A 23341-nucleotide genomic window follows, 5' to 3' on the forward strand; every position below is an offset into this window, starting at 1 on the left:
GTGTGTATTGCTAATAGCAAATGTTAGCAGGCTAAACTTGGACAGTGAGCACCGTAAATATTTTACCTCTGAAACATCATGTTAGCATTGTCACTGTAAGCAGGTTAACATGCTGATGTTAGCATTTAATTCTAAGCCCTGGTGGGGGTCACAGCTGTAGTAGACCCTTCACTGTGCTGTTTGAAACCATGCCTGTGGGAAAATGTATTGATATTTTTTGTATATCCAGGCCTCTCTTTTCCCAAATTGGACACATGCAAAATTTAGATATAGCATCACAAAATCCCCCCCTTTCCATCAGGGATATAATTTCATTTAATGACAGTTTGTCTGCGAGAGCCTTCTGACAGTGTTGTAATAAATTAACAGATCACACGTCTGCCTGTCTCTTCTTTCACCTTACCCCCAAGACTCTTTCCTTCCCTTCAAGAGGTGACTCATCTCCTACCAATCAAAGAGCAGCACAAATAATCACTCACCTCAGACCTACCCCATTTTTGATTTGCGTAGTTAAATAAAGATAAATAGCGTCTTTTCTCGACTTTAATTGCAGCCTCTTTTCATCAGATGTGATGTTTGTTTCCTGTCGTTTTCTTCGAGATGGCTGTGAGCGTCAGGGCTATAATTTTCTACATCAAGGAAGTTGTTATGAATGACTAGCAGGTGGAATCGACACCAGAGTAGGGCAGTCACGACTGGACTCACCCAGCAAGTAAATTTTATGATATTGACGAATCATCACAGTGAATGGGCTGAGATCACACACACACACACACATACATGCACAGCATAATGTGCGAACGGGAGATAATTAGGCTAATTTCTGTTTGAAGTATTATGCATTGCAATGAAAATAGAACGGATAAAAGATGAGACAATAATAGATCTAAAGACGACCTTGAGTGAATGTTGTTTCAACAAAGAGCATTTTGTTTGACACAATTCACATTGTCGGCTGAACTGATATCCTCTCCCAACTTTATGAGAGAGGGGAAAATATCATATAAAACAACATATGCTAAATATGCCTTATCTTCATCAGCACTTTGTGTCTCCTAATGATATGTTGAACATTTATGCATTTATTTACCCCTTCAGACTCACTACTGGTCTGAAGCAGGGAGGAATGAAATTGAAATCTGCCAGTAATAAATAATGCCCTATGTGTCGATACATTCCTTCCTTATATAACATTCAAAAAGTAGTATCTAAAGTGGGAGACAAATGAATTCAGGTCGCAGCGCAGTAGGAAATCTTCCTTTTTATGTGAGATCCAGAGGGGTCACTCTTATGAACTCATTAGGAGAGAAATGCTAATGTGGCTCTGTTTTTTCCTCCCCTTCTTCCTTCTCTTTTCTCTTCACTCCCAACTTTCCTGGTTATCTTAAATACCAGGGCTGCAATACATAGAGCCTCGCAGGAGATTCTAATAGATTTTGATGTCAACGGAAAGTGTGTAAGGTGGTTCTGACAGCGGCTTCATTAGAGAGGCTGTCGTTTGTTGTCTTGTCATCAAGTCGCTAAACTTGAATCATTACACAGCAAACAAAAGCTTCATCTTTATCTTTTCTGGCCTGTTACTTGTGTGCTTACTCTCCTGCTGCTGGCATCTCTGGCAAACCTTTTTCATTTCATGAATGAAAAAGACAACGAAAAAAAGAAGATCTATATTCTTCACCTCTGCTCCCTGTAACCTCACCGTTCCCCCTGGGTCCCTCTCATTGACACACATGTATTCTGTCTTACTGCAGCTAAGCTTCATTCCTCTGTTTTCCAGAGCAGACATCCATCTCTCTATATTTTCCTCCACCTGCTCCCTGCTCTCACTACAAATCACAATGTCATCTGCAAACATCACAGTCCACGGAGATTCCTGTCTAACCTCATTCAGTCTGTCCATTACCAGAGCAAACAAGAAGGGGCTCAGAGCCGATCCTTGATGCAGACCCACCTCCACCTTGAACTCCTCTGTCACACCTACAGCCCACCTCACCACTGTCTTACAGCTCTCATACATGTCCTGCACCACTCTAACATACTTTTCTGCCACTCCAGACGTCCTCATACAATACCACGCCTTTTCTGTTTGCACCCTGTCATACGCTTTCTCTAAATCTACAAAGACACAATGCAACTCCCTATGACCCTCTCTGTAGTTCTCCATCAGCATCCTCAAAGCAAATACTGCATCTGTTGTCTCTTTCTAGGCATGAAACCATATTGCTGCTCACAAATGTTCACCTCTGCCCTTAGCTGAGCTTCCACTACTCTTTCCCACAACTTTATTGTGTGGCTCATCAACTTTATTCCTTTGTAGTTGCCAGAGCTCTGCACATCTCCCTTGTTCTTAAAACAAGGGCACCAGTACACTTCTCTTCTATTCCTCAGGCATCCTCTCACTCTCCAACATCTTGTTAAACAAACTAGTCAGAAACTCTATTGCCACCTCTCCTAGACACTTCCTATGTCATCAGGACCAACTGCCTTTCCACTCTTCATCCTCTTCAACATCCTCCTCATTTCACTCTTACTAATCTTTGCTACTTCTTCTTCCACACCACACCTCTTCCAATTTTCAGAGTACTAACATCTATATTGCTCAGTGAAATATTTATATCAGTGTAGTAGCTGTTGAACAACTGACGCTTCCTCTTAGGCCTTCTAATCAGGAAACTGGACTTCTGTGCAGCAGTCTCTAATCATGCAGCAGATGACAATAAATAAATAATCTCTCACTCACTGAAGACTTCAACAAACTGTTTTTCAATGTGCAGAATATGAAAGTTTTAGGTTATAAAAAAAACAAAATTAAATTAGAGTCATAATTGTCTTTTTATTGTTCCGTCATGCAGCTTACAAACTGCAATGTTGTTGTTTGAGCTTAGTTGTTGTGTGTCAAGATATTTTAATTGTCTAAGACATTTTCTGTGGTGTTTGTCTCCTAAAAATCATTATTACCTGCTTTTCTAATTCAGTTTTCCAGTTTTTAGTTTCTTTAATTTTTATTGTGACTTTTCTGCTTCTGATACTTTGCAAAGCAAACATTTCTGGCACACGTTCACCCCTGCCAAGATGCATGGATGAGCAAAAGCCTTCGTTGCCATATACTGAGTTTACACATTTAATTACAGTGAAAGATTACAGAAATTACCTCAAAGGATTATTACACTAAATTGAGAAATGGATAACACAAAGTTCAGACACAAACAGTTCTAATTCCCCATTAGTACTAATTCTAACAATAATAATAGAAAACAATCTGCAGATTTGGGAGGGGTAGTGTTGTGTGGGCCAATTGGTAGTGTCAACACCAATCATAGATGTTTAGCATATAAAAATCCGCTGACATTTTAAAATCAATTTAAACTAATGTTTATCCATTTAAAAAAATACCGCAAGGTATCGAATTAACATAACAGTACAACTTGTAAAGGGGCCTAGGGTCTCTATGACCCCAAACACAGTATTACACCCTGCAAGTCTTACATGTTCTGTTCTACAATATCTAAACAATGCCAGTAAACCAAAGCCCAAAACCCAACATGAATCATTTAGTCCTGTGATTTATTTAATCTGTTTCATTTTTCACAGTTTGGATCACTTCACCTCATACCTCAGGCCCTGCAGGCCTGTACTGTCTCTTTGTAGTATCTTAACAGGCCTTAATGCTTTAGAAATTTCCCCTTTCTCCTAATTTTAGGATTTAAAACCTTATCCAAGGTGAATGCTGGAAATAACACGGTAGGAAAAAAAACATATTTAAAGAAAATGAGGTTGTTCCAGTTAGCGTGGTTTTAGGGAAGTGCTGGATGTAGGTAGCATCATTTCAAACGGTGCCAGAAAAAAGTGGCGGGTAATTAAATTAAACATCTGCCGTAATGAAGTAGAACCACCACTTTCTACAGAGTGGAAGGGAAAACAGCCAGACTTTTTACCTGGTGTCACATTTTTTGGCTGGAAAACTGAAATGTATTGGTATTTTTTTTCCAATAAAAGGCTTCGTTGTTTGGATCTGCCAGTGTCAAGTCTTTGTAATTAGCTCTCTCTTCCTTACACTGCTGTGTTTACGCGCGTGTTGGTGCCTGTGTCCCGCGCGCACGCGTGCGTACCCGTGAATGTGGGCGCGTGTGGGTGCGCGCGCTTTCCGCTATACTCTGGAATGCAGCCAGTCTCGGCTCTTTTGAACCCACACTCCGCTTCCAAAACCTCAAAGCCTTTGATCTTTTTTTTTTTCCTCGCTGTCTCCTTACCCGGAAGAGAACCCCCCTCCCCTCCCCTCCCCTCTCTCCCTCTCTCTCTCTCTCCCCTTTCTCCCCTCTCTCAGCTGGGATGAACGCACACGTGGAAATGTTGGCCCGTCTCCACACTCGGACCAAATTTAGTCATACAAAGGAGAGGGAGAGCGGAGAGGAGGAAAAGAGGGAGGGAGGCAGGGAGGTGGTGGTGGTGGGGAAAACCGGGCGGGGGGAGTCGGGGATGAAAGAGCCAGCCGCCGCAAGATCAAAGGCAGCCGCGGCTCCGCCCCGCTAACCCCACCTCCGCGCTTTATAAAGATCAGCCTCCCCATCCCAACTTTGTTTCTCACGCAATCTCTCAGTGCTCAGACAGGCACAGAAAGCACAGCACTGCAACTGTGCTTCTTGTTTATTTTGGTCTGCCTTTATTTTCTCATGAAATACAAGAACATTTCAGACTCCAGGTTTTCTATTTTCTTTACAACAGGGTTTCCCCTGATGTTTCCGGCCTGCTTTTGCTCATTTTTCATTCATAATTAATCATCGAATTTGTAAAGGTGAAGTGTGAGGCTTTTTTTCCCCCAATTTGAGACAGAACACGAGTTCTGAAATTCACGAGTCTGAAATTGGACTTTCATTTCCTTCTTGTTACTTATTCTTAATTGTGTGTGTGCCTACTTGCCAAAACCAAATCTGATGTTCAAGGGTGTGGAGTGCTGCACAGATTGTAAATAAATTTTTGGATTTGTGATATTGGAATACACATATATAGACACAGTTTTATTCAGAAGACCATTAATCACATGGGTGTCTAAGGCTTTAATAATATTTTAAAGGTCGCAAAAGTTTTTGGCCTCCCATTGATTTATTTTGTTGTCTTCCCTTCACTGACACTTGTTTTTCATTTGTTCAATGGCGATAGCATAAATTTTCCTTTTTCAAATTTAGAAAATAAGGAAAGCACTAGAAAACCATACGGCTTTATATTGGCACAACATTTTTAAAGAGGTGCAAAATATATTAACGTACACCCTCGTTTTTCCTAATGCCAAAGTGGGCCAGAATAAAAAAAAATACGTTCATTTTTAAATAAATATAATCCATCTGGCCTTCTTACAGTAAAATGTATCGGTGGATAACAATATTATTATACATTGGAAGCGAATGAGTTTTATTTAATTTTCTACTGAAAAATAGCTTTTTGACATTTCTTGTGTGTAAATTAAATTGCACTTCTTCCTCATCCCCCCCCAAAAAAAAATCCCGAGCTTGTCTTGTTGTCTTATTTCTTTTTATTTCCATTATCACTTTCATTTTATTTATCCTGATTGTATTAACCCATCTCACACAGTGCGTGCGTCAGCCTCGCTTCTTCTTCTTCTTCCTCCCCTCCTGTCTGCCCATTTGTTGTGAGCTGTGTATGAATCTCTCTCTCAGGAGGAGTGTCAATCGGTGCGGTGTCAATCAGAGCCTCGGCTTCCCTTTCATCTCGCCTTCCTCTCAGTGACTGAAGAGAGAGAGAAAGAGGAGGAGGAGGAGGAGGGAGCTGAGCTACATTACTAACACACACATACACACACTGGTTACATTTCACTGTGGAAGCAGTGTGGGAGCAGTGGGAAGTCGGTCCACGGAGCCTTTTCCTCTCTGTCTTCTTTTTTGGTGATTGTTTTATGACTTTTGCTTTTATCCCTCCTCATCCGAGCAGGTCTGAGGATGTATTTTTAAGCATGAAAGATTATTACGGCGAAGCCTGTTGTCTCGTCTAAGTGTTAAAACTGTGTTTTCTTCCTCCAGTGGCTCATCCATCAGTTACCTTTCACCTCCAGACGGTGGTTTGCTTTTGGTAGTCTACTTTTTTTCACCTTCAATGACGACTCAGCTTCATCACTGGACCACTGAGGAAATATTTTCTCTCCCTTTTTTTAAATGCACTTTTTAATCGCTGAGTTATTTCTACTGGACCATATCCGTCGTCGGTTGTGTGTGTTGAGTGAAAAACTAGTGATGAGATTTTAAGTCGTGGTTTGTCCCCTTTTTTTTATTTTGTCCTCATGATATTGAGGCGTTCACCGGACTCCCAATTCTGACCCTCCACATCTCAAGTTTTCCGGATTTGAGTTTCGGTCAGTTAAAACTCTTCGTGGTGTGAAAAAAGACGCCGACTCCAGCCTCATTTCTCCTGTTGCTTCAGTGAAAACACACCGGCAGCGTGTCCGCACGCCGCTTCCTCTACCACTGACTCAAGCCCGACGCTCCGCTTCAGCAGAGGGGACGTTTTCCCACTCGCTTTCGGGGGATTTTAGTGGGAGGTTTCCCCCACTTTAGTTCTGGACAGTGCTGGCGTGCGCGTTGTTGACTTTGGTTTTCTTGGTGAAGCAAACTGAGTAAAAAATTTTAAACATGCCCCAGTTATCAGGCGGCGGAGACCCGGAGCTGTGCGCCACAGACGAAATGATCCCGTTCAAAGACGAAGGAGACCCGCACAAGGAGCAGATCTTCGCCGAGCTCAGCCACTCGGAAGAAGAGGGAGATCTGGCGGACATCAAGTCATCTCTGGTCAACGAGTCGGAGAGCAGCCCCAACAGCAACAGCCACGACGTGAGTTGTGTTGTGTGTTTTCACAGATGTGATGAATTGGCGAGGAAGAGAGGAAGGCGGGTATCAGCTCTGAAGTCCACCAGACAGGCTGCAGCAGCATGTGCACAAAGTTGCTTTTTATTCAGGAAAAAAAAGCTTTTTCTCATGTTTTAGCACGAGTTTGATTTGACAGATAAAAACAATTTACCTGTAGGCTGCAGGCCCAAATAAGGAGTGCTGTGATTTGGTAAAATATGCATGTGGATTTTCTGTACTTTTCTTAATTTTCACCTTGATTAAATCACGTGTAAGCCAAATTCAGGTACATTTATGTCATGCAGGTCCTCACTGTTTGCAGTTTATTTTAGCCGAAAAACCATAGCTTTAATGATGCCACTGACAGTGTACATGGACAAACCCTAAAGATGCTCCTCCAAACATCACATCCTAAATACTATTCTGATTGGCGACATTAGAGGCCTAAATGTGTGTTTGAATTTACGTGTCAGTTTTAGCTCATTAAACTATAGTGAAATTTGGAAAAATATGTTTAAAAATATTCTAAGAATTTGGGCCTTCTGTGCTGCTTGTGACAAGTAGGCTAATGACCGTGGTTGCTTCAGTGCATTATAACTCTCAGCAGCTGTAAACACCAGCACATGAATCTGTTTAGCACACAAACACACGCACACACACACACACACTTTAACCTAGTGACAAACAAGTTACTTCAAAGATAAATTATTATAAGGTAAAACCTAAAAAAAGAGTATAATTGATATTGTGTTACCAGTATGTGATTTTTGCATTTTTATATTCCTGCTATAATAATATTTTATTATCCTGATGTAACGGTACCTATAAATTTTTAAAAAATGTTTGCAGCAAAATATGTTAAATACATTTACAGTTATTTGTAATACTCACTAATAAGATAAAAGGAGTGTGTAAGAGTGTATGAAATGTGTTTAAATGTGTTGAATTCATTGTGCATGTAAATGCATCCAGGATCTCGATGGAAGCATTATTAATGATGAATATTTAATGTCTAAAATTCTTACAATCATGCTTCCATATTTGCAAGATGGCATTTTATTAGCACAACAAAGACACAGTAGGCACGAAACGTTGCGGTTTTAATTTGTGTTTTTAATTTTTCTTTTTCCTCCATCCATCTACCTATCTATCTGAGCACCGACCCCAGGATGCAGGCTGCAGCTTCCCCATCTCAAAGTTAGTCGGCTCTTATGTCATTAACCGCAGTGTTAATGAAATTTTGGGCACATCCTGAACGAGACTGTTCACATTCACCGCCAAATGTCCTAGAGACGCACGAGACAGAGGCTGAATGTTAATTAGGAATCCAGCGAAATTCCCTCGCTCAGCTTGAAATCATCCTGAGGGGTCTGAACTCCAAAAAAGGGGTTCCTCTTTCCAATTCTGATTCAGAAAAGGAAATGGAATGGATGTGTGAAGTGCAGAGGATTTCTTTTCTAATCATTGTCATCTTTTTATATGATGATTTTATTTTATTTTTTCCACTGGGGCTTTTAATTTGCTACACAAATACACTATTTATTAAAAATTTCAAGAAGGCTTGAACTGAGAGATGAAAATGGGAGTGGACCTATGGTACTGAAAACAAGTTAATTTGTAAGCTCCTTAAGGACATGAAGCTTAATTAAGTGCTTCTTTTGAAGCTTTGATGGAGGCTGCTCCATCACCCTCTATAGATAGTGGTGGAGTGTGTGTGTGAGAGAGAGAGCTGCTTTGCTTTGGTGACAAGCGGAGGGACAGCATTCATCCCAGCAGTGTTTATGGGTATCTGAACGTATCGGAGTGTGTGTGTGTGTGTGTGTGTGTCTGTGTATGTAGCTGTGTTTGAAGGCCCGTCTAATTGATTCACCATAATTTCATTTATTTTATTTTTTTTTTACAGGCAGCTAGACAGTCCCAAATACCGCAAGATTCATATCATGAAAAACACAGAGACCACTTGGAAGATGGTAAGTGACACAGCCTTAAGCAAGAGTTTGTTAAATCGGCATGTTTTATAGGACAGTCACTGCGCAGTTTAGCTGTAAAAAAAAAAAACAACAGAAAAATTAAAAAAAGAGTTTCAGAATAATTCCCTGTAGCTTCAGAAGTTTAGCTGAAAAAGCATGCACACATACACACACACAGAAATGATCAGACACACTCTTGGTCCCATTCTTATTAGAACCCCTCTTTCTGCTGCTCTAAGACAGATAATCTCTGATTCAGGTCAGGACATGCTTCATCTTCATGGACACAACTACCTGTTACCTACCTCACAGATGAGGGCACCTGCAGAAATGGAAAACAAAGAATGCTTGAATTGAAAACAGGAGGATTATTTTTCTCATGTTTTCAATCGTAGGCTAGTGGCATATGTGCCACAATACCCCAAATTTCTCAAATTAAGACATTTCTGCACATTTTATGTAATTATCCCGCCGCACTGTCACGTGCTACATGTTGCTGCCGCCCGGGGCTCTGTGGCTGTTTTAGTCTGACCCCGCTGCTGCAGGTCATCATTAGGGCTTTGAGCGGGGGTGTGTCTCGTTTTTGTTCCCCTTTCACTCCTGAATGGGATCCCCTCAAACCAAACACTGGCTTTCCTCACAACAAGATCCATGTTGCCATCAGGCTGCACACAAACACTCCCAACCCCCCGCCCGGCCTTATTACGCAGTACACAGTTGAGTGGCGAGTGGCGTTGTATTGAGGCCTCTTTTATAGGGCTGCCTCTCTCAGGTCAAAGGCATAGAGGAACAGTTGGGGCGTCTCCTGTTTTGACACAGTCTGTATGTTCTTCTAATTGGTGCTAATTGGCACAGAGGGGCTCCATTGTTCCACTGCATAATGTGACCCTCCTCTCCAAGACGGGAAGAAAGGCCACCAACAAAAGGCTGAGGCAAAATAGGGCACAGGTTAAAGCAATCAACAGCGATATGATTACAAAATCAAATTAGGCAGAGCCTTGTCATTATTACTTGCTGTGTTTATTGACTACAGTTAGAGTTCAGCATTTTAAAAACTTTTTTGTGTTTAAAGCTGCGCTCCTGAGACACTATTGCTGTTGATGCTTTCATGCCAATTGTTTATTTTTTCTTCAGGTCTCATGCAAACTGACATTTTTTTTTTAAATTAGGTAAACATCAAGACATGTACAGTAAAGGCCATCCGTACTCGAGCTACCCAGGCTACATCATGATGAGCAACATGAACAGCGACTCCTACATGAACAATGGCTCCCTTTCGCCGCCCATGCCCAGAACGGTCAGTAGCAGAAAACGTTCACACACCATTTTATTACTTTAACTTGCATGACAACATGACATGAAACACTGTTGAATAGGAACCTGAAGAACTTTTTGTTTGAGTCAGACGAAAATCAGCAATACAGGTGAATATCTGCAAATTAGAGTTAGTGAGACAATTCAAGACTCAAGAGGTTCAAGAGCTTTAGAGACGAGTAAAAATATCAAGTAAAATCACATTCTGGGGATCAAATCAGTTTTTTATTTTATGTAAGTGAGCTAAAAGGTGATGCTAAATGTGTCGGTCTGAAACAACAAATACTCAGTTTATTACCATGTGTTTGTGGGGATGGAAAGCTTTTGAGGGTGATGATAGACAGTGGAGATTTTTAGCTCCGGTTAAATCTGAACCAAAATGTCAATATCACACTTTAAAAGACAACTGAGTGTAGATGGTACAAATCACTTGTAACCTCTGCCGTAGTAATGTGGTGCATTTTGGTAATGCAACAGAGCATGGAGCCCGAGGAGGAAACCTTGATATTCTGGCACACATAATTACATGCTGTCTGACCCTGAAAACATACGTATAATATTAAACATCACTGATGGTATTATGTGTTTTCTTGATCTGTGATTATAAAAGTAACAAGAAAACACAAACATTTCAACTGAATTATTTAAAGAATCACAGCACTTTTTAATATAGTGCAGAAGGCAAATCCAGCACCCTTAGAAAGCTATAAGGTATTGCATAGTTAGGTTCTCTGTCTAGTATAAATTCTAAAGAGTGATTTTCAAATATTTGCTTTTATGAGCTTCTCGGACGTTAATGGTTGGTTGCTTTTCTTCATTTCCAATTGTTGTAAATTAAACACTTTGGTTTGGCCTGTTTAGACAAAATAGGCAATTTTGAGATTTCGCTCTGGTTTTGAAAAAACTGTAAGATTAACTTTTTTCCCTAATTTTGAAATAGAATTCCTTTGGTTTGATTCAGGCCAACAATATTGTATTTGCGAATTATTATGCAAAATTATTAAACCTATATTTTAATATTAATAAAACGGACATATTATGAATTAGGGATTCAAATCAATATAGAAATGCTACTTAGCATTTTATTTAAAATCAAATGTATTGTAAACTTAATCCTTACAATTACAACGCAAAAACCTACACATGTTCAAGGTGACTCAAGTTTGTTTTGCTGTTGTGAAGATTTGCCAAAAGGTAGCAGCATTATTGACAACCATGTGCATCCATATGGAAGCCAAATGCCTGCCATACTTTTTAGCAGATTAGCATGATAGAGTATTACTCATCTTGTTAAAATCTTAAGTGATGCATGTCTACATGACCTAAGTAAGCCCTCTGAGAGGCTCAGCATGACCGAGACCTAAAGGCAAGAACATCTTTCTGAGGCTGCCTCGCAGAGAAGTTTAAGTATGGTCCAGGCGTGTGTTGCAGATACTGTCCCTGTAACAGTATTCATTTCAGGCCAGCTGCGGGTTTCTCACTGGCGGGTTCCTGTGTCTGTACCGTTTGCAAATTTCTCCTCTCTAGACAGACATAAAATGCACAGCACACCAGCAGCTGTCCACTCTAATCCTGTTTTGTCCCTGCTTCTGTCTCACACTTGGGGAAGACAACACGCTTCAGCCTGGCTGTGGTTTGGTGGCTCCAATACAGGAAATGCGCACACATGGTGCGGAAGAACCAAAAACTTTGGGTTGTTTCTTCATGAGTTAGTTTCATCAGGGTAAACTTGTAAAATGTGAGTTCTGTTTTGTTTATAAGAATCAGTTTTCAGAGGCAGATGGGATTTTTGGGGGCAGATGCCACATGCTGTGTGTAAAGGATTTTCATTCACACGCAACTCTAACATGGTATGATGTTAAAATTGCATTGCTTCCCCTCTGCCAAAGTTGCAGAGAGTGAGAGCATGTGACATTGTGGAGAAAACGGGATCCTGATTTACCTCATGCTTCGCCCGCTTCACTTTACAAATAGAAAGGTTTATGAAATGTAGGGTGTGATACCTTCCAAATTCTCTTTTTATGGCTTGTTTTCTGGTCATTTGTATCAATTATTCCATCATATCCACTGAAAAGCTCTCAGAGCTCTGTATGGACACCAGCTGACTATGGGAGGAAATTAACCCTCACTGCAGATGAATAAGACCAGGCGTTTAGGCGGTGGACTTGCTGCCAAACCTTTTAAAGCCCTGCTTTCATTTCATTTGCCATGACTACTTTTTTTTTTGCCCAATTTCCCCCCTCATCTCTGTCTTCAATAAAACGGTAGTCATTTTATATATGTTTCTCTCACTTATCCAATAAAAAGAGCCAAACCTTGGTGGATGGATCATAGAACACGAATCCTCTGGCTTTCTCACTGATGTCAGCTTGCTGCCTCGGCTGCCGGCCACGGCAGCCACAGTATCTGCAGGCCTGGGATCGGTTTTCACTCAGATCAAAGGCACATTCTCTCTTTCATTCTCTTCCATCTCCAGCCCCACTGCCTACCTCCCTCCCAAATCACAGTAGTTTAGATTGATTTCCATTGACCATGACATTCCTGCACATGCCGTCCAGTCATGATGGAGCTTTTGGGAGACGCTGATTGTCAGCAGATTTTAGGGCTACGAGTTCGATAAGTCGCCTCTGACACAAGAGCTTAGGTTTTGGTGTCGGGATGCCTAATGGTGTTCAGTTTCATTTACTGTATGGCTAATGTAAATTTAAAACATTGATGACCACTTCAAAGATGTTGAAAGTAAACCTATAGATGGAGTCTGCAGGGCTACGGTTAAGTCAGAGTAAAGACCATTTCATGATGTGCCTGTTTGCTTGAAGCAGTAAAAGTTTATTTCTGCTTGGGACTGGTGGTCAATTATAAGTATTTTAAAGCAGACCAGTGTTATTTATTGTATTGTCTACATTTATTTACACACAAAATAGGTTATTAAAATTCAATAAATCAGCTAGTACGTTTATCAGTGACTATGAAACTTCAGCCTATAAAGTTTTATTATTGACTGATGGCACAATGATAGGACTGGTACTCAACTGAGGGCACACAAATGTCTGATTACCTTCTTTACAGATGGAATTTGGATATGCACGCTTTTGTAAAATGTCCCTCCACCTGAAATGTTCAAAGCCAGTAGAAAACTTTGGCTTCACTTGAAAGTAGTGCAGCTTCATTTTCTAGCCAGATTGAGGAAAGTAGTTTGAGTTGGTTTTTGTAGAGCCTTTTGTCATCTTGAACAGGGACAAGTGCGTCTCTCAGAGTGAAGGGACCTGTCTACAGTAAATGACTAACACTTTCTGCTATCATAAACTTTGGCATTTGGGCGTATTAATTCTGAAAAAGACTAAAAATGGGAGGACTGTGCTTTTTCTGGCTTCTGTGTATTTGTTATTGTATTGACATGTGAAATGTGCTTTTATAATTTTGTTCAGATAATCTCTCGCATAATGGTTGGGAAGTACTGTGTGATCTTCAAAGCATTTAGGATGTCATCACTCCGAGTTTGATGTGTGGAAGAATAAAAGTTGATTGCTTTGATGGGTTTTGTCTGAAAGTGATACGTCAGCCTTCTAAACGCGAGTCGGGATTAGCAAATGACAGTTTCTAAATAAAGATCAACACGCGTGTGATGGGCAGAACATATTTTTAAGTGACCTGAAATCTGTTCTCAGAGCATGTTGTTTAATAAACACAGTGCTTAGGTTTAAACCACAAAACTTCTCTGCATGTTTTAAGGTATGAAAGAGCTCAGGATATCCCACCAGGACCAAATGAGTGAACTCTGGTAATGCAAAGATCATGGTCAGGGTTTTCACCTCACAATGAAGATGTGTTTGTGATCCTCAGGTGTGTAAGAACAGTCTTATGGTCTTAAACAGCAGCTTGAAAAAAAGAAGGAACATGGATGGAATTGCGTTTCTTTCTTTTTTTTCTTTTCTTTTTTGGATGCAGGCATGTGTAGCTCCTTCTCTTTTGCCATTCACTTTTACCCCTTTGGACCCTCAGTTCCCGATCCTCATGCCGAGAAATAAGGGGTGTGTATGTGTGTCTGTGTGTGTGTGTGGGGTAGCACCGCACTTTCCTTTGATGTAGTGGGAACGTGACGGATCCGCTAGCCAGTGTCTCGCAGCGTGGAATCACTAACCCAGGCTTACCTAACGGGATTTGGTGGGACTGCTCTGGTGTCCCCTCAGTGCCATGTGTGTCCTGAGCTCCTGCCCCCAGCACTAGCGTGGAAGATCCCTGTTAAAGAAAACACTACATTTACCAGCAGCCTCCCATGTCCACACATAATGTTCTAGATGTGGCTTATAGCACCTTGTGATAGTTTTCACTACAGGGTGGACATGCTGTGTGAAGTTTAATGGAGGTGTAGCATTTTGCCTTTATGTAGCTGCACTCCATAAGATTATCCCATTGTCAGATCATTTTATTATATATAGATAATCTTAAGTAAGCTCTGTCTATTTGCAATGTAAATTTAAGTCTAAAAATACATGTAGAATATAGAGTAGCAGGCAAAGACTGTAGTATATTTGCCTTATTTTCTACCTTATAAACCATATTTTCTTCCCTCAGGCAGCTCATATGAAAGAGCCATGCTGACGTTGATGTCATCTGCTGTGCAGCTCTATCAAACAGTGAAATGTGTTTGTACACATAAAGGACAGCGCTAGGGACCTCACACAGCAGAAACAATTGGCTTCCCAGGCTCTTTGTAGTACTGCTGGTGCTTGGTGTTTTTATAAATAGCGCCATTAACGCCAAGGTTTCTTCTCGTCCCCGGCTCTACAGTGATGCTGGTTGACACATTTACTTCATATGCACAGTGCTAATGACACCATGTGGTTTCAATCGCCTTATCGATGTGTTTCATCTTGTTAAACGGAGCTCAGCAGAGCGATTGCCTCCCATGACAATTTCCCCTAGTACTGCAATTGATTTGGTACAGTACAAAACACTGTTGTATTTCTATATGTTTATATTCTTAAGCAGTCTGTGCCATTAAAGTAGCACACATGTGACGTCAGAATGTGGCTCTCTTATGTTCAGTTTACTATTGTTATAAATGTATGTCTTTATGTGCCTGAGAAAAGCAATCAGAAGTGCCATGGTTGTAAACATGACCTGCAGGCACATGCTTAACCCCTGTTGATGTTTATTTTAGACATGTGTTACTGCTCAAAGCAAAGCACTCATAGATGATGACACTTTCTTCACTCCCCATCCTCCCACTGAATGCGATGATACTTAACCAATCAAGCAGTGTGTGCCTGGAGCCAGTTAGCCAGGCCTCCATAGACAGGCCGCTGTTCAAGCCAGCAACACCTGCTCGGAGGGCTTCACTCTTCACCGGCAGCCTGCTACTGATCTCCAGGGGTCAGTGGAAGGCTTCGCCAAGGTTGTCCCTTATGCTCAAATCTCCTTGAATGGCTTGGGTGTGTACTTCCTGTAAGGGTGGACCAGAAATGGAGGCTAGAGGGTGGTGTGCGCATGTGGGGGAGTGTTTCTGTCAATTTGTTTTCCAACAGTCGTCACTCGTGCCGTTGTTATGACTGTGCATAGTTAAGAAGAAGCTGCGGGTGAAGTTGATGTTTTGCTGGCGTGTGGAAACTTGGGTCCAATATGCTTCAAAATAAATACATTTGAAATGAAGCTGCATTTTTAGAGTTTGTTATTGAAAATTGCGTTCATTATTCCCCTGCAGCACAAGTTTCACTTAAATGACCCAGTTTAGTTTTTAAGCCATGATTGAAGCTTGACAGTTTTCTCTGAAAGCCTGATCACAGTACCTCTCTGTTCCCTGATACAGCCGTAAAATGAGTAAAAACATGAATAGCTTTATTGACTTCATCCTGACAGCTTGTAGGGCTTTATAGAAGGGAGCAGTGTTCCAGCAAGTAAACTGCGGCAAGGGGAACAATAGGACCACAGGAGTGAAACATGGGTGCAAATCCTGCTGGCTGTGTCCAGACTTCAGAGAAGCTCAAACAGCCCTCACTTTGTCCAGCTAAGAAACTGAGCTGTGATCAATAGCTGCTCTGTTATATGAAGTTGGTCAGTCTCTGGTGTGTTCTTGCCCTCCCTCCTCCTCTTTGCTGTTTCATATTTTTCAGAAGCTCATTATTTCTTTCTGCTGTGGGTGTGAGTGCTAAAGACGCTCACATGCAATGTGTATCTGACAGCACTAAAATATTAATGGTCCCCAGTGTAGGAGGTTGGTATAGGGCCTGCATAGTTACAGTACAAAGGGTGCCTTCTCCCCACCAGGCTTTATTAGCCAAGCTGTTAAATGAATGGATGGATATAGCTTGCACTTTTTTCTTCATGCCTCCCTTTGTGTTTTTTTGCACTAAACATCAAATCGCTTTCTCTACATCCAGCAATTTCTAGCTTGTACATTCAAGTGATATTAGACTTACACGTGCACAAACATGCACACATGGGTGTACATGCATTACGCTACACTGTTGAGTTTTTCTGTGGGAGGACAAAAGAGGAGGGATTTGCTATCAGTTCATTTTGTGTGGTCTTGGCCATAAAAAAACACCCTGTTCTCTGACTGGTAAGAAAAAGTCTGTCTTTAATTCTTGGGAAACCCATAAAAGTTTGTCGCTCCTTTCATATCGGCTGCGGAATTGAAAACAAATGCTACATTCTCCCCTCCTCTCCTTTGAACTGGCCAATTATGGAGTTGTGAAAATAAAAATCAGTCTGTAGATCTCTTTACCGCCTCTCCTTTTCTTTTGCTTCCTTCTCATTCTTTCTCATTTGCTTTACTTTTTTTATCCTCCCCCCTCCTTGTTTTTGAAGAAACTGAGGGGGGATCACTGATGTCAAAGTCAAAACCAAGAGCATTAAGAAAACTGGCGAAATGCAATACAGCTGCAATCCGACATGACGCTAGAAAATAGGGCTGAGGAGCAGAAAGCCTCTCTCCCGTATTCCCAGGGCGCGCAACTGCTCCCGGCCTTGGCTTTGATCTCTTCAAAGCCTGCCTTCTACTAGATGGAGAGTCTTGGCTCCCGCTCGTGAGCGCTGGAGAGAGGCAGGGAGGGAGGTGGGGGGTGTATTTTTTTTTTCCCCTTTTTTTTTTTTCTTCTTGGGGAGGTGGGGGGGTTTGTCGTCTTCTCCTTTCCAGGGCTGAAATCAATCACTGTGCCGAGGCAATTATGTGTAATTCAACCCCGGCCAGATTAGTGACTCTTGTTACCTGAGCGACTGGAGCTCTGTAATCTGTGAGACACACCGGCCTCACCAGCAAAGGAGTAGCCAGGAACAGGCGAGGCCACTTGAGGGAGAGGAGGGGATAGTGGGGAGAGGGAGAGGTGCTGAAAAGCAGGCTACCATGCTGCTGTCCAGCAGAGCAGAAAATCAGAGTACAATGGAGTGATTACACTTGCAGATGTAGCCATATTTATGATGAGGTGGATGGAGAGAACAGAAGGAATGAAGAGTGCTGATTGCCATGGAGCTTGCTAGTTAGTGTGTTAACGAGCCAGGTCTCTTTTGTGCTAAAACATGTGCGTAATGTTACCTCCAGTGCGCTTCCAGTCCTCCCCCATCATCCAGTGCCCTGTCCCCCCTTCTGTGCCATATCTCTATCCCTCATGCCCTCCACAGTCGGCTCCGAAATGCAAGCTTGGCCAAGGCTCCTGCCCCAGGCGCCCAATTTACTATGGCTGGAGAAAAACTCAGTGGCCCCGAGTCACAGAGGAAAACAGCAGAACTGAATGCTTCTCTTTTTTTCCTGCTGCTGCAGTGTGTTTGATCTGTGCAACTGTTTCAGTTTCTTAACACAGCAGTGTAACAATTTACACCCTTCTGCTTTTCTATGTGACTTACTGAGATGATTTATCCCAATTATGCTTGCTCCTAGTTTAGGCACATCTAGAACGTGGTAGGAGTTTGATGCTCATGACTAATACCGCCTAGCGTATGCTGTGAGATTATTTTTGTATGCCTTATTTTTTAAATTTGTCTTTAATGCCAATGATATTTTTATGTGGGATTTTTGGAAACAATGTGAGGTTGGGTGGAGGGCAGAGAGAGAAAGTGGCAATATCGACTTGTTGGGACAAGTGTATTGGAAATAAATGATTGACCAAGCTTTGATTCTTCCACTGTGCTCTGTCTGTAAGATCTGATGTCACGGGGATGAGACCAGGGCTTTGTTTTTTCTCTTCAGCAGTCACTTGATGCAGGATGATGAAACCCACAAAGATATCTAGCAAGAATGTGTTTGTTCATCTGATGAGCTCGCCTTGTGCTCCAAGTTTCTTTTGATCATCGGACGGCTTCGTTGATGATGAAAAACACTTTTTCGTCTTGGGGTGTACACATTAAATAAATTACATATACTGTCCGGTTATAATGGAATGTGGTTGATCTGTTGTTGTTGTTCTCTGCAATTGTTTTAACAAGACAGGCTGACAGGGAATTGGAGCTGACTCTAAAAATATAAAGGTCACGCTGAATGGATTATATGGCATCTATGGAGCCACCGTCCAGCTCAGCAGGAGCCCTTAAATCCACCAGCAGCCATAACCCCCAGCTCAGGGGCCAGGTGACGCTTTTCATGTCCTGCAGTGGAGAGACATCACAGAGGTATCCACCACTTTGAGCTGCCCATCATCAAACAATGCATCAAAACATCAAATCAATCCACCCCCACTGTACCCGTATCTTTTGAGATGAAAGATGGGGAAATGGAAGTGCTCATCATGCTCCCACACGCTCAAATCTATATATATCTTTTTCAATTCTCCAATGACAGTGACACTATAATGAAGCATTATTACATCAAAAAGTTACATTTTTATTTAAGCAGTCAAACGGTGGTTATCTGTTCGAATTTTTACAATCCCACTCAGCAGAAAGTGTAATTCAGTCATCCACGTCACAAACCCTCTCGTGTTTACATAAATGGTCCAACCTTCAGCCCTTACTGCATAAAACAAAATTTCATGGGTATCATACTTATTATCACTTTCCTAATAGGCAGATTGCATTTGAATATATGAGCAGTTTTTCGTGAATAAGTCCAACTAAGAGCTGAATTGCGACCATGATGTGTTCATTATAATTCGGATTGTGGCGTCAGGTGCACGAGTGTGCTGTAAGCATATGCCCTGGATCCAAAGAGTTCCCTTTGTGCTCCAGAAATGTACTATTACCATTTCTTTAGACGTATCAAGGGATAAGCAGACGTTGTCCATTGCCATGTTGTACATGGCCATTGTTTTGTTTGTATTAAAGCCCACAAAACCCTGCCACAAAGCTAATTGACTGGGTGGAGTTTTCATGTGACCGTTCAGATCCTTGGAGAGGTTCTTGAAGTGTTCCCTGCTTCTGTGAGGATGGAGAAAAGCCATTTGTTCAGAGGGGATCAGATTTGAATAGCTTTGTGCTTTTCCATTCAGATCTTAGCAGGGGCGTGTGCGCCGGGCTAGAAAGGAACCCTAAAATGCGTGGTTTGATTAATGACTAATTCCAGGCTGAATGGCAGTTGTTGGTAGTCTTTACCAGTTAATCCCTTAAAACGTGGAATCACACCCAAACAGTGGGCTGCTGGTATTGTTGCACGGTCCATAATGTGAAAGAGCTGCAAGGTCTGCAATGTGATCCTCCGCTATGAATGCGTCTTAGCACTGTGACATGAACCTTGGCTCATTATAACCCAAAACGGTCATGTAATTTGTAACATAATGAAAACCACAGCTTTGTGTGGGTGCTTGCCTAATAATGCAAATAGGATCATTTTGGAAGTAAAAGAGGACAATGTGAAGAGCAAAGGTGCACTGAGGTGAAAAGGGCGCTGATAATGTGATAGGACAGGGTCAAAAGTTCAGATCAAGCTCAGGACACAGGTGTCATGGCACCTGAGGCAAAAGCGCTTCTAGAGTTTCCCCCAAAGAAAAGTATCCCAAAAAAAACGGAATTTGTTTACAAAATTCTGAGATTTCTCTGCTAATTTTATTTTTGTTCTATTAAGTCATCAGTGGGAACAGGCTCATTATTTTTATTCCTTCTATTCTTACATGTTATGTGGGTGAGTGTGCAGCTGTCTGAGTAAAATACAGAAGGAAATCTAGGTCAATACTCTCTTCAGTTCAGGCAGAGGCAGCTCTCATTCAAACCACCTCCCTATCCACGTTTTCCTAGTGTGTGCCATTCTAAACCTTTCCCACATACATGCCAGCACCTCCACTGCTTAGTATCTGTCTTCCTCCAGCTCTCCTTGGCTAGCTTGCAAGCCTAATATTTACTCCTTCCTTTCCATAGATGTAATGTGCAAAGTTGCGTTGACGCTATAGCCGGGGCTTAGTGAGAAGAGCACTGTCTCAAGCTCTCGTCTTCACAGGTAGACACACACAAAGACCCCCACCAGACTCTATTTTCCCCCTCAACACTGAGCTCTCAAATCCAAACTGACAGCCATTCATGCCCAGAATACCTGGGAGAAGGCTGAGGGGGGGAACACTATCTAGGTGTAGCAGGCAAATCCGCTCTTGTTCGATGGATCTATGAAGCTACTGCATGAGGCAACTCATCAGCACTTTTCCCCCCATTCTCCACTGCATTTTCTCGCTGTTTTTGGCATTGTGTGTGGAGGCTAAGGTTTAGCTCACTAGCCACACAAAGTTAGCTTGTGCTGCGGTTTTATTTGTGCCGATCTCTCAGGGCCTTCGAGTGTTGTTGTTGTTGTCGTTCAATGTGGATCTTGGCACCACCGTTCTGCCTCGCATGAATGTAGCCACTCAGCAGACCAGAGCTGGTTTCTAATGATAAATCATGCAGCGTGTTAAGGCAGCAGTGGGGTTGCTATAAATAGTTGCTGGAAAGGGATGCTGATTGATTCAGGAAGGAAAATAAAGTGTGCTCCAAACATTTTCTGCTTATGGTCAGCTTTAAAGGCAGAGTTCAATCACAGCCTTGAAATTATAATTCGCTCTGATTTGAGACTCGCAGCTGATCAAGTACATGAGGTAAGGACACAGCACAAGGCTTCAGGGCTGAGATTTTTTTTCAGTTAGACACACTCACACTCCATATACTGTAAACCAGGTACCTTACTTATGTCTTTTTTTTGTGCTATGAGTCTGGCAAATGGCACAATTCTGCAAGATCGGCCTCACCTGAGGCATTGTTGGGATTTTCAATGGACAGTTTCGACAGATATGAAGCAGAAAGCAGCCATGTTATTTTGGGGTGTGTGTGTGTGTGTGTGGGGGGGGGGGGGGGGGGGGGGGGGGGGGTATAGTGGGTGCTCAAGTGTGTGTGTGTGGTCTGCCTTTTGTGTATGTGTTTGCATGTGCACTTGCAGGCCTGCTGACAGTGGCACTTCAGCAGAATGTTTGCCCTTTCCTCAGTCCTTTGATGTGACCAGGTCCTGCTGTGATAATGAGCGCTGTGCCCTGCCGCAAGGTGAACATCCTGCAGTTCACATAGGGCGCTGCCAGAGCAGCAGCCCAACCCCCACCACACACACACACACACACTTACATACATACATACATGTAGCTGGGTCATTTCTGATCTTCTGTTGCTTTCCCCTCAGTTTCTAATAGCTCTGTGACATATAGAAATTACGAGTCAAATCCTTTAAATAGTGGATCGAGTCTTTTATCTAGGGCAGGCATATTTCACACGAATTATCTTCTTTCCACGCTCAGAATGTCAGTATGAGAGGTTGCGGGATTGGTTTGCTTGGAGCACATGCTCTTCATGCCAACTGAAGCGTGATGGGTAATCTACCTCGTCCTATTCAGTAGGAAAGGAGAGATTTAGCTGTTAATATCTCCTCATTGTTCATATGTAGCGCATATGTGATAATTTCCTAAGATGTGTTGTTATTGCAATTTATGATCCCTTTCGACATGTACCATAAGTATATTTTAGTACATCGTGCCCGTGCCACAATACATTTCTGCTTTAGCTACTAAAACCATAAATTTGCTATCCAGGCACAATTAAGTGCAATTAAGTTCCCCTTACAGTGAAATGGCAAAGAGACAACAAAGCGTGCTTTTTTTTTTTCATCAGTATATTTAATGCACATTCAGGGGGCGACAGTGGCTCAGTTTGTAGAGTGGCCGCCTACCAAACATAGGTTCGGCGATTTACGCACTGCTCTTCCTGACCACATGTCAATGTGTCCCTGGGCAAGACGCTGAACCCCCAACAGCCCATCTCGATCATCAGCTGTGCAGCACCGGTTCGAAGCCCGGAAGAAACTGGGGAGGGTTGGTCAGGAAGGACATCCGGTGTAAAAACTGTGCCAAGTCAACATGCTGAAAAATGATCTGCTGTGGTGACCCTGAACTCACAGGATAAGCCAAAAGGGCAAAAAAAAAAATTGAATGCACATTCCCAGAAAGATTTGTACTAGGTGAACTAATGGTCAAGGAGTGTTTAAACAAGTTTAATAAAGTTAAAATAATGAAATTTGCAACCTCCTTGATAAACGCTCTTTTAACTGTAATATGTAAAAATCAAGTGTCTTTGTGTGAAGTTTACCAAAGAATTTAGGGATGCCAGTACCGACTGTGAAGACCGTAATCCAGAAATGGACGAAAGGTTGAGCCACTAAATCTCTTCCGTTAGGTGGAAAACGAAGAAAAATAACAGAAACTGACAATAGGAACGTTGCTTGATAACACACAAACACACACACACACACAAAATAAAAGGAAAGGGACCTGACAAAGTCCTTAAAAGTCCACATGTCCAACATCATGCATAGTCTGCACAAGTCTGGATTGTTCTGGAGAAAGGCATCTAGGAAGCCATTGCTTACTTACATAAGGCAGGAGGCATGCTTGGAGTATGCTAAGGAACAAGATTATGTGGTCTAATGAGACCAGAGTTTAATTGATCGGTCATAATTCACACAGGTATGTGTGATGAAAAAAAACTGCCTATGTTGAGAGGAACACCATTCCCACGCTCAAACATGGTGGAGGCTTACTGATGTTTTAAAGGTGGATGTTTGCATCAGGCACTGAATGTCTACAAAAAGTGAAAGGAAGAATGAATGCAGCCCAATATCAGAGACTTTTTAAGCAAAGCCTCCAACCATCAGTCAGAAAGCTGAAAATGAAGAGGCAGTGGATCCAAAGCAATAAGTAAATTTAACTCAGGCATGGTTTAAAAAGAATAACATGAATATTTTACCATGGACTTTCCAGTCTCTAGACTTGTATATCA

The 23341-nt window shown here is 41.9% G+C and overlaps 1 protein-coding gene across 14 annotated transcripts in view; it reads left to right on the plus strand.

Annotated features, from left to right (window-relative positions):
• Nucleotides 1–5759: 5759 nt before the first annotated feature.
• Nucleotides 5760–23341, plus strand: part of lef1 (lymphoid enhancer-binding factor 1) — a 40749-nt gene continuing 23167 nt past the window's right edge. For 7 of the 14 annotated variants that reach the window (XM_067498177.1, XM_067498168.1, XM_067498169.1 and 4 more), the window contains exons 1-3: nt 5794–6836; nt 8755–8821; nt 9991–10118. In XM_067498177.1, the coding sequence (XP_067354278.1) occupies nt 6639–6836; nt 8755–8821; nt 9991–10118 (393 nt within the window). In that variant the 5' untranslated portion in view covers nt 5794–6638. Of the gene's footprint in view, nt 6837–8754; nt 8822–9990; nt 10119–23341 lie in introns of all 14 variants that reach the window. The other 7 variants (XM_067498166.1, XM_067498176.1, XM_067498172.1 and 4 more) reach the window with 5 other exon arrangements.

The sequence above is a fragment of the Channa argus genome, chromosome 3 (assembly GCF_033026475.1).
Source record: "Channa argus isolate prfri chromosome 3, Channa argus male v1.0, whole genome shotgun sequence".
NCBI classification, from domain to species: domain Eukaryota; kingdom Metazoa; phylum Chordata; class Actinopteri; order Anabantiformes; family Channidae; genus Channa; species Channa argus.